Source organism: Notolabrus celidotus, chromosome 15 (assembly GCF_009762535.1).
Source record: "Notolabrus celidotus isolate fNotCel1 chromosome 15, fNotCel1.pri, whole genome shotgun sequence".
Classification (NCBI taxonomy): domain Eukaryota; kingdom Metazoa; phylum Chordata; class Actinopteri; order Labriformes; family Labridae; genus Notolabrus; species Notolabrus celidotus.
Window position 1 is genome coordinate 23,355,999 of NC_048286.1, and position 12,385 is coordinate 23,368,383.

At 40.3% G+C, this 12,385-nt stretch overlaps 1 protein-coding gene across 1 annotated transcript; it reads right to left on the bottom strand.

The window, feature by feature from the left end:
* Positions 1-494: 494 nt before the first annotated feature.
* stk25b (serine/threonine kinase 25b) lies at positions 495-10,823 on the bottom strand. Its single transcript, XM_034702345.1, has 11 exons — positions 10,387-10,823; positions 9,427-9,657; positions 9,250-9,306; positions 8,979-9,087; positions 6,221-6,378; positions 5,897-6,082; positions 5,402-5,547; positions 3,631-3,736; positions 3,480-3,551; positions 909-1,045; positions 495-817 (listed from the first exon to the last, which is right to left on the bottom strand). Exons 1-11 carry the CDS (start codon positions 10,414-10,416, stop codon positions 778-780), a joined length of 1,272 nt encoding a protein of 423 aa, XP_034558236.1. The 5' UTR covers positions 10,417-10,823; the 3' UTR covers positions 495-777.
* Positions 10,824-12,385: the final 1,562 nt, after the last annotated feature.

Consider the following 12,385-nt stretch of genomic DNA (forward strand, 5'->3'; position numbering starts at 1 on the left):
AAGTTAGGTTATCAGAATATTGTACTAAAGTTGCATATCTTGAAAGCAAAATGTCCTGCTGAGATATGTTTATCACGTGTATTTTTGTCATTTTGTAGAATATAAAAGCACTTTTCTGTGTTTTATACGGTTGCCCTGAAATGCAAATCAGAAAAAAAGTAGGTACCCTCGTGGGATATGATTCGTTGCTGATGGGACTGGTCTATCCTTTGAATTGCTGAATTGTTTTCTGATTTGCTGTAGTGTTATCTGAATTGCCGTTGTGATTTGCACAACGGCCTGCACCCCATATACAGAGGCTATAGTCCTCCCTGCAGCGGTCGCAGGTTCGATACCCAGCCTCCACCATTTGCTGCATGTCCTCCGCTTTCTACTCCCCACATTTTTCTGTCTATCTCCAGCTTTCCTGTCCAGTTCATGCAAAAATGCCCCAAAAAAACCCATAACTTTAAAGAATCAGATAGACATCAAACAAGACACTAACAACGACAGGACATTTTCCATAGACTTTATTATAGTTTTTTCTTCTCAGTCTAACAGGTATACACAACGCCCTAAATGTCATGGCTTTTTTGTCTTAAATACTCCGCTCTTAAAGAAAAACTGTAAAAATATTTAATTATAACTAATTAAAAGATCTCTCAGGGGGGGCAGTACTAGGAAGGGTGCAGAGATACGAGACGTCGTGGGGTCTTCTGTGGTCCTTATCTGAACTGTGGGTGGGTCTGGGAAACAGTAAAACAGGGGTCAGGGATTCAGTCACATCCAGCTGGGATTTCACCGCGAAGACTGGGTGGTGTTACCATTCAAAGAAAACCTAAAAGAAGGAAACGAAATTAATTAATTCAAATTTCTGTAGAATAACACACGTCTAGGGTTCAGAGATGTGACCGCGATTAGTAACTCACCTGCACACTCTCTCCATCATGTGCGTGACAAGGCGGTCAGAGATCCCAGGACAGGACTCCTCTGCCAGGTTAAAGGCGTTTTCCAGCTCCTCAATGGCTCCCACACCTGCGCCACTTGCCCGCCGCTTTTCCTTCAACTGGTAACGGAAAAAAGGAAACAATTAAATCCGTTGTTTAATATCCATGTTCTCCTGCTTTCTTTTGTTCTACCCCCACAAACATGTACTACCTTAGAACAACTCAGAGAATAAATAACAAGTATATAACATCTATATATAGACATCTTGATTTGCTCTTATTTCATCCATGAGCTGAAGAAGGATCAGCCTCTATGTTTAAAAAGTGTCTTTCAACTGTTTTACATCAACTGAACCAACATCCTGGAGACGGTAACTCTGGGACCAAATGAAGGCTAAACTGATGATGTGACCCACCACTTAGGTAACACTGAGCGGATTCACCCTCTCAATAAATGTGGTCAGATCACTTCAGTTCAGAGGAGTGGTTTCAGTACACAAAGAGAGCCAAGCACAGATCAAATCACTTCAACATTATTGCACCAGGAGGAAACCTCTGGCCTTTTTTTCTAAAAGTGCTGACAGGTTTAAGGTCTTTAGTATTGTTCCTCAACTCCTCTGTTTCCCGTCTGCACAGTTTGGACTGCCTTCTTTTTGAAAACCACAAAACTGAGTTATCAGTGATCCAAGTTATTTTTGGGCAATACTAAGGCCAGTGCAATGTGCATACCCCTATGCTTTTTACATTTACATAACATCTTTTGTTCTCTTGGTTTATCTTTCTATTCAGTTTATTTGTGTCTGGCTATGTTTGAGTTGTTCTGTTGCCAGTCCTGTTTTTGCTTTGTTTCTCTCTTATCTTTTAAAGATATTAAAAAAATAAATATATTATTCCTGGCCAACAGCTACAGTGTTACGCCTGTCAATCAAGTCAGCTGTGCCTATATATTTTTAGACTGGAGGTTGCCGCTTGGGGTTGGCCTGGGCCCCCTTTATGTTACGATTGGCCGACCCATGTGCCACCCCAAAATCCATAACTATAATTGACCTATTTGCCTTGTCAGATGTGGGACTTCAGTTAAAATGAACTATCAGGGCTGTATCGTAACAGGCTGCTGGTAGATTTCTTTTCATTTCAATGTAGTTGATTTCTTTTGTTGGTATTTTAAATATTACAAAATATTTTGCACATTTATTTCTCAAGATAGATGCAGAGGAGGGAAATCAGTCCATCAAAAGTTGCAAGCAAACTCCTGCACACTGGCTTATTATCAAACACAAGCATAAACACATTTATTAATAATGCTTGGGTACTCAAAGGTTGCTGATAAATGTGTTTTTGACAGAGAACGTGTATAAGTTTGCTCATTAGTATCCAGATTGATCTGTTTGGTTCATTTTTTAAAGAATAAAATGTCCATATTGTCATATTTCAGCCTCTGTGACAGTATTATCTTCTGGTTTCTTTACTCCTATCAGAGTGTGTTACGTGATAATGATATCAAGGTATGAGCCTTTTGCTTGTTCAAAGAAGTTTACATATAAACTGGTTATACTGTATATCACTGTTTGTCCTGATGTCCAGGATTCAGATCACGTGTGAGCAGTTGTTTCTAAATGTTTCACTCTCTCACTCACTTTGTTTTGTATTTTGTACCATCAAACACCCGGTTAAGGCGTGAACATGCCTCAGGTTTCACAGGTTTCTGATATTCTGCTCCAAGCAGCACATCCAGGTGTCTCAAAACCAGGATAAGGGCTTATAAGGGCTTATGCACAACACATAACCAGGGTCCTTTTTTTAGACTGGATTAACTGCTCTAGATTAAGACCTGCTTCTGGTTCCATTTGAACTGTGTTCTGGAAACTGTCACAAGTTGTACAAATTGGTGAAACATTTGTTAAAAAAAAGGCCTTTTTTTTTTTTTTTTTTTTGAAAGCAACACTTGAACAATTTGTTTTACTGGACTGAAAACAAAGGCGATTTTGGTGCTGTAATATGATTTAGGAAAGTCTGAGCATTTTGCTCGGGTGTGTTTGCCCCTCATCTAAATCAGGGGTTCCCAAAGTGTGGTTTGGGAACCCCTGGGGGGTCGCGAGACACAAGTGGGGGGTCGTGAGATGTCTTCCAGATTGTTTTTTTTTTTAATATCTAAAATTAGTAGATTTCACCCATTCTAGTAAAAAAATATTGACAAAAATAGTAGCTAAACTTGAAATAAAACCTTGAAAAAAGAAAACGTAATGAGTTTTCTGCCTTTTTTTTGCCAGATGACTCCTAAGTTTAGGGTTAGTGAACAGTTAATTATCAAAAGCATCAGCAGCAGTAGGTTAATTCATAACGGAACAGACACATGCTCATATAGGTAGGCTCATTTTCTGCAGACCAGCTAAATGAAGCTACATTAAATCCCTCCGAGGGACAGCGGGGGTCACAATATTTTGGGGGTCACAGGCTGAGAAGTTTGGGAACCCCTGATCTAAATGAACTGGAAATAGGATTGATTGTATCACTCAGTATTGAATAATCTTCGTACCACACAGTCCAGCATACCTCTCTGAAGATTGGTGTTACCAAAGCAGACAAGCATTGTGACTTGGGTTGCCTTTTCACCGAATCTCCTGACTGAAGAGAGAGAAAAATAAATCAACTGATGATCAACAAAATGTTTGACTGGTGTTTAGTGCTGCTGCTTGAGTCTTACTTCTGAATCTGTATATGTGTAGCCCTTCTTAAGCTTGTTCATGGAGGAGGGTCTGACAGTGGGGAAGGTCCACATCGGACATGTGTCCACGTCACCGTCGGCATCCCTTAAGCAATGAAGGGAGGAGAGAAAGGAAGAGAGAGATTTAATTTGATACATCCAGCCAACAATCTTATTAAATTACAATCAGAGTAAAAGTTTCAATTAAAGATTGATTTTTAAATTCATGAAAATAAATGTGTTCATGAAGCGTCAACCTCTGAGGCTGAGAGAACAAGCCAGATAGAAGCCAAAGCTGCAGCTCTTTAAGTGGCCACTTGAGGTTGGATTCAAAATTGAGTCGATCCCATAGACTATGAATAATGGACGTAGTATCCTAACGTCACCCCTCTGTTCTTGAGCGCTATTTTGAAGCCGATCAACGGCAGCAGCCATATTGGAAAAGCGGAACTCAACCAGGCATAGTGTGACGTAAAGAGGCGGAGTTTGAACCTCCTAGCCAACAGCTATGTGTTCCCGTCCGGGAGTCAAATCAGCCATGTCCTTATTTGGGCAAAAACTCTTAATCTTAATATCTTCTGAACCATCGCGTTAGAAAAAAAATCACCATCAGTGTGTGCCGATAGAGAAATCAGCTATGTAGAGCCAAGACGTTTTTTTAACCAGGCTGTAAACATGTTTATTAATGCAGCAAAGATTGTCTTTTTTGAATTGGTGTCTGTGTGGTTTCCGGTGTCTCTGCAGCCAGCCTCAAGCAGATTCTCGATGAATTGCAGTTTATAACACTTCTGCATGGGCTTCATAGTTTGAGACCAGAGGTTGCCGCTTGGTTCAGACACTCAAAGGTCTTGTGGCTTTTGACCTTCTGTTGTAATTTGATGTCATTTTGCCTGCTTTCTTTATTATCTTATTTATTGCTCATTGTATTATCTTGTCCACATTGATTCTCTGTAAAGCACTTTGTGACTATGTCTGTGAAAGGTGCTATACTAAATAAAGTTTACCTACTTACTTCTGAGGAACTTTCCATTTTGGGGGCCTCTTTGGAACAAAGTGGTCCCTCTTACATTTTGTCTTATTTTGTCTGACAAATAGACTAACCTTGCTGTCTTTTAACAGTGAAATGTATCTGTCACTGATGTGTGGTTGATGTGTGGGGATCTGGGAAATGCTGTAAATGCAGGAAATACAATGCCGGTGAGCGGACCGGTCACAGGTCTTGCTTTAGTTACATTTTGGAGGAGGTGCAAGTCGGCTGCATGTGCAGGCCTCTGCGTAGATACGTGAGCTATGCAGACCTATGCACATAGGCTATGCCGTTGATTAGACCCAGAAGTATAAATCAGGCTTTAGTCATCTCACCAGAAAACTATGGAGTATAACCCCGAACAGTGGTTGTAGCCCTTATAAGACACTAAATACTAAGTATCAATCTCGATGTTGGTGGTCTAGTTTGCTTTTGTAGCTCATAAAGAGGCTTCACGGTTAATTTTAGTCTATTTCATAATAACAACCAAGTAAAAACTCCTCATTGGAGCTTTAATTAATTGATTTCCATAACTCAAGACAGGATGCTATGTTATAGGGCCCAGGAGGCACAAGCTCAACTGTTATTGATTTTTGGAGTTGTGAAAAATGTGAGGCTGGATCCTTAATGGAACCGGACCTTGATCCCCATCTCTCCACAGAAACCTTAAGTATCATATCTTTAACATTGGTTCTTTGGGAAATAAACAACTGGAACGCATGAGTGCGTGTTCTTCAGACTCACATGTCTGAGTCGTCAGAGCTGGATTCCTCCCCGTGTCCCTCAGACTTCCAGCGGCGGTAGCGGTCAATCAGCTCTGTCAGATAGGCCGTCTTCTTGGTATAACGTGTGATGAACTTGTGTTTCAGGAGCTCTTTGGCTGTTGGCCTCTGTGCAGGGATATTAGGAAGAACAGAGGCAGCCAAAAGATCAACATTCAGTGATGGTCTCATCTGCAGCAAGACCAAGACTTACACAGCTGGGATCAGTTGTCTAGATAGCACGACCTCACTACCACAATACAGAGATTTCACAAGAATATGATTGGATTGGGTTTAAAATTCCTTTTGAGGATATGGCATGGTAATCTCCTCACAATGACCTAAGTCTTACTCTCATAACTACAGTGCCAAACTTGAATTATTCTCTCATTTTCTGACCCTAATCACTCACAATAAGCAGCATGTCTGAGCTCTATTTAGCTCCACTACAATGTCTGCAAATGAAGTAATTACTCACAAAACGAGGGTCTTTATTTAGACAAGCCTCCACAAACTCTTTGAAGGGTTTGCTGTAAGGTCCCTCAAGTGTGGGTGGAGTGTTTTTCGGGATAAGGAAAAGGACCCTCATTGGATGTAGGTCAGAGTTTGGAGGTTCCCCTTTAGCCAACTCAATGGCCGTGATTCCCAGGGACCAAATATCAGCCTGAAGGGGGAGACACAAGTGTAAGGCATCATATCCGGACACCAGGAAGTGTGTACTTAAAATGTAGAATGTTCAGCCAAAGTGAAGCATATTTTTGGCCCAAAAGTGAGAAAAACACGTCATTTCTCTCAGACTCACTTTGAAGTCATAGGCAGACTGTTTGATAACCTCTGGAGCCATCCAGAAAGGTGTGCCAACAAATGTGTTCCTTTTAATCTGGGTATCCGTGAGCTGTCCCGCCACTCCAAAATCTGCCAGCTTCACGTCGCCCTGCTCCGACAAGAGCACATTGGCGGCTGGGTGAAGAAGACAGACAGAAAGACAGTCAGAATACAAGAACAAATAATACAAGTAGTGCAGCAAAGAGTCTTACTCTAAAGGTAGTAACAGCTGTTTTTACATGTCCATTAACTCTTGAAAAATCTCCAGAAATGTTCGGGGTGAGCTGCATGTGTAAACGCAAACACTGACTTTATCCAGACCTTTTCTCATCAGACTCCTGTGAAAATAACATTTTCCCTGAGAAGTTGTGTTTAGCTGATGAACAGGTAACAGTCAGGGCTGTTGGAGCGGGTGGAGAAATTGACTTGTATATCATGCAACTGCAGTGATCTTGGAGCATTTAATGAAGCTGCTTCATACTCTTAAATGCTTGCAAGTGTGTTCGTTCCATCTGTCAGTACAGTGAATACGACAGTCTACATGTTACACTGATAAAGAGGAAAAATCTGTGATTGTAGGACTCTGCTTCCTCAGCCATCTTGGATATCATGTAAACATTACATTGTGACTTCCACTGTTCCCTTTTAACTTCACCTTCTGCCTCATGAGACTCTGACCAGGAAAACTTCACGCTCTGAAGGACATGTGTGAATGATCAACTATGGAAATGTCAACGGCATGCTGTGCTGCAGTTTCCTAGAAATTTACATGAGTGCTGAAAGGAAAAAGGCTACGAAGTAATATGGTGGTGAGGAGGCTACAGTCCATGTCATAGCAGTCATGGGTTTGACTGTTGACCACGACCCTTTACTGTATGTCGTCCCCTACTCTCTATTGTCCACCTCTCCCGTCTCTCTTCAGCTGTCTCTTCAAATTAAAGCAGAAATGGACAAAATAACCTGAGGGACATTTCACAGTCTCTTCCCTCATTTCATTTTGGAGAGCGCAGACAGCTTCAGACATCATCAGCCTTTTAGAAGAGAAACTGACCACATGTAATTACTATTATTATTATTCTTTTACTTCTCTAATGATCCCTAAAGCAGGGGTTCCCAAAGTGTGGGTCAGAACCCCCTGGAGGGTCGTGAGACACAAATGGGGGGTCGTGAGTTGTCTTCCACAATGTTTTTTTTTCTAGTTATCTAAAAAGTATTTATTATTATCATTGTTTTTATTATTTATCTTGTTTTCTTCTGTTTATCTTCCTTTTTGTTTGTAGTTACTTTCATTATTTCTTTATTATTTTTTTTTTTTTGGGGGGGGGGTTGTTGTATTTTTTTCTTTTTTTTTTTTTTCTTCTCTTTCTTGGTTTTGTATTACTTATATATAATTTGTTAACTTGTGGTGAACAAAGAAATACTGAAAAAATGCAATAAAAAAAGTTGAATGACAAAAGATATCTAAAAATAGTAAATTTTACTCATTTATAGTAAAAAATATCTACAAAAATAGAAGCTAAACTTGAAATAAAACCTTGAAAATAGAAAATGTAATGAGTTTGACTCCTAAGTTTAGGGTTAGTGAACAGTTAATTATCAAAAGCATCAGTAGCAGAAGGTTAATTCATTCATTTGCACAGGAAACACAGCCACATGCTCATATAGGTAGGCTAATATTCTGCAGACCAGCTAAATGAAGTCACATTAAATCACTCTGAGGGACAGTGGGGGTCGCGAGTCTATGGCACCTATATTTTTGGGGTCACGGGCTGAAAAGTTTGGGAACCCCTGCCCTAAAGGGTTAATTATCTTTACTCAAGAAGGTAAAAGCACATCATCAGCTTTAGGTAACAGCTGAAAAGCAAAGCAAAAGCAAAAAATGTATCTATATATCTAACACCTCTCACATTGTGAGATTGAATGCACACAGATGGTGTTAATGAATGCAGCTTTACAGCATATTGCATGCACTTTTTCCACTCAAGCATCTGGTTAAGGCTGAACAAACACCACTCAGCAAATCACCCATCAATGTTTAATCTTGAGTCTGTGATATGGAGCATTCAACTGTGGATAAATTGTCTCTCCAGTCAACACACGAGTGTGACAACTGTTTTTTCGAATCAGACTAAGAATTGTAAAATTACATTAATCACTACCTGCTAAATGCCTATTATTTTCAGTGAGACGTGTAATTTGTAATTTATTTATTATAGGATAGCCCCTTGAGATGCAGCATCTTGTTTTCAAAGGGGGCCCAACAAAACACAAAGCAAATTAATACACACAAAACAGTAAATCACAACAAACACAAATACACAAACACAGACAGCTCTCCCTCACCCTTACTCACTCCTGGACCCACCCAGCACCCCATCAATAAACAAAACCTTGAAAATAGACAGCATCAACAAAACAAAAAGGCTTCAAAAAAGCACATTAACACACGTCAAAAACAGCGACAGCTTGTTTTTAAATGATAAAACAAATTTGATTTAAAGCAGTGGATGGAGGAGATGGATTTAAGAGAAGGGGGTTGATTATTCCAATCGGATGGGGCTTTGAATTTGAATGACCTGCGACCAATTTCTTCATGAATTCTGGGGACAATGAAGAAGGGATGTTGTGTATGTCTGAGGGAATATGAAGATGAATATTGAACCAGGAATTCTTTTAGATAAGGCGAACAGTTAATATGAATGAATGAATGAATGAATGTTGAGAGAGCTTACTACCTTTGATATCTCTGTGAATCTTCCTTTCAGAGTGCAAATACTCCAGCCCTTTCAGTATTTCCCTCAGAATAGTAGCAATGTAAGTTTCTTCAAGAGGCCCTGGACGGAGCTAGGAGGGGGGGACAAAATACACCAGGGAGAGAGAGAGAGAGGGGGGGGGGAGGGTGTGTGTCAAAAACAAGTGAAGTTAGGCTTATCAACAACTACTAGTGTAACCTTGCAACACCTACATAAAACTTTGCAAGCTGTATAAAAATATTAATCTGCTTACCAAATCCAGAGCCGATCCTCCACCTAAATACTCCATGATAATCCACAGCTTGGTCCCCTGAGAGAGCAAAATATTTTGATCACGATTCAAAAACGCTCTTATTATCATGCATGTTAGATTTGATATAACTTCAAATAATGTGTCTGTATGGCTTTATTATTCGAAATGTCACCTAACCTTTAGGTATGATCCAAAATACTTTGTAACAAACGGGCTGTCGCACTGGCTCAGCACTGTGATCTCCTGTTGAATGTCTTCAATCTCATCCTCTGCCTCCTCCAAATCTATTATTTTAATCGCCACCACCTCCTTTGTGCGGTTGTTGATGCCTTTGTAGACCTCTCCGAATGACCCCTTCCCAATCCGCTCCTGCTTGGTGAAGTATTCCTCGGGGTCCAACCGGGTGTTCTGTTCAGGTCACAACATCAAAGTGATCAGGGTTGAATTGAAATTGAGAGTGTATGATGTGATGACTGCGCTGGGATACTTCTTGGTGTGCATGTGAGTGTGTGTGTGTGTGTGCTCAACACTTGAACATGATAGAAACTGGAGAGCACAGCTTATTTATCACAGGAACGTCAGCTCAATAAGATATGACAGTGAAAGTGACATCTGTCTGTTAGCTGGCATAATAATCTCATTATACATGCTCAAATATGGAAGAAGAAAATGGATGTTAAACCTTTTTTGTGTGTCAACAGCCATCTTTTCAGTCACAGCTCATGTAATTACACAGACTGTAGATGGAACTTTGAGCCAGGATGTAATGGAAGATGCTTACTCTAGAGTCTCTCTCATCGCAGCAGGAAATGAGTGATCATTTCTGACTGAGTAGGAGTCACAAAAAGAAGTTGTTCAATGTAAATTGTTGTGTAAAATAGCTATAATTCTGAAACAATGGAGGCTTTCATTGTATTAGTGAATACTTACATGCAATTGAGAGATTCTAATTGGGGATGTTTGACCAAAATGTTGCCTTAAACGTGTAAAAATAAGGGATAGTTGTTATTAAGCAACACTTGAATCGATGGCTCAGACCCCCACCCACCTATTCATGGAGTAAGTGACAGTCATGGGGGTTCGCCCAGTCTCAGACAAGAAGGGAGGTGACAGTGAGTGAAAAGAGGGTTTCTGTACCTGGTTCTGCATGTTATGAAGGTGTGCCATCCCCGCTGCAGGTCGGACCAGACAGGGACAGCCACAGCTCTCTCTGTCCGGAGTTATTAAATGCTGCTTTCGGGTTTTTCTCCCCCTCTTTCTTGCTGTCTAGGAAGCAAGCTAGCTCGCTAGCCAACTAGATAAACACCCAATCTGCTGGCTTTAACGGGGCTGTCACTCCGCGCACTGTTTTCGGCCTCCAAGTCCACCGAAGGACCGACGAGCCCGGCGAGACAACGAGCTACTGACAGAGAGGTTCCATTTGTGTCGGCAGCGATGGACAAGAAGAGAAAAAATACTCCTTCCGTGTTGAAATGTTTAATTCATTTCAAGGAACGTTTAGCCTGTTGTTCATTTCAAGCTTGAGGAGGACAAAATAATGGCCCAGATGGAAGACGCATGCGCATCGGGTTCGAAGAAGACGGAATTATGGGAGTTGTATTTCTAAGCGCTGATAAACTTTTCTGTTAAAGTTTTCTTTCCTGTTAATAAATCATCTATGTACACTACCGGTCAAAAGTTTGGACACATCTTCTTATTCAAAAGTTTTTATTTATTTAATTATTTTCCACATTGTAGATTAATACTGAAGACATCAAAACTATGAAATAATATGGTTTTGCCATAATATGGATTACAACCAGTGGTGGAAGTAGGCAAGGCAAGGCAAGGCAAGGCAGCTTTATTTGTATAGCGCATTTCATACACGAGGGCAACTCAATGTGCTTTACATTAACACATTAAAAGCATTGGAGACATTCAGACAAGCATAAAAGAACATAATTAAAATGACAAATATGATAAAACAGAAAAGAAAAGGAAAATTAGAAATATATTAAAAATTACATTAAAATTTTAATTTAAAGTGGGTTAAAATAATCTAAGATAGGAAGGCAGAGGTAAATAAAAAAGTCTTAATCTTTGATTTAAAAGAGGTGAGAGTTGGAGCAGACCTACAGCTTTCAGGGAGCTTGTTCCAGATATGTGGTGCATAATGACTAAACGCTGCTTCACCATGTTTCGTTCTGACTCTAGGAACTGAAAGCAGACCAGTACCTGATGACCTCAGAGGTCGAGGTGGTTCATAAAGTAGTAGCAGATCAGCAATGTATTTTGGGCCTAAACCATTCAGTGCTTTATAAACCATCAGCAGGATTTTAAAGTCTATTCTCTGACAGACAGGAAGCCAGTGTAGAGATCTAAGAACTGGAGTAATGTGGTCTACTTTTTTGGTCCTTGTTAGGACTCGAGCAGCAGCATTCTGTATGAGCTGCAGCCGTCTGATGGACTTTTTAGGGAGTCCTGTAAAGACCCCGTTACAGTAGTCTAGTCTGCTAAAGATAAATGCATGGACGAGTTTTTCTGCATCCTGCTGAGACATGAGTCCTTTAATCCTTGATATATTCTTAAGGTGATAGTAGGCTGACTTTGTAATTGTCTTAATGTGGCTGCTGAAATTAAGGTCTGAGTCTATGACTACACCAAGGTTTCTGGCTTGGTTTGAACATTTCATCATTGCAGATTGGAGCTGAGCAGTAACCTTTAACCTTTCTTCCTTGGCTCCAAAAACAATCATTTCAGTTTTTTCTTTGTTTAACTGAAGAAAGTTCTGGCTCGTCCAGTCATTGATTTGTTCAATGCATTTACTCAGTGTTTGTATGGGACTATAATCCCCTGGTGATATGGTGATGTAAATGTGTGTGTCATCTGCATAGCTATGGTATTTTATTTGGTTGTTTCTTATTATCTGACCTAAGGGGAGCATGTAGATGTTGAATAGTAGAGGCCCCAGAATGGATCCTTGAGGTACTCCACATACGATTTTCATCCGCTCAGATGTGTATTTACCTATAGACACAAAATAGTCCCGGTCATTTAAATAGGACTTAAGCCAATGTAGTACTGCACCAGAGATTCCCACCCAGTTTTCAAGTCTGTCCAGTAGTATCTTGTGGTCAACTGTGTCAAAAGCAGCACT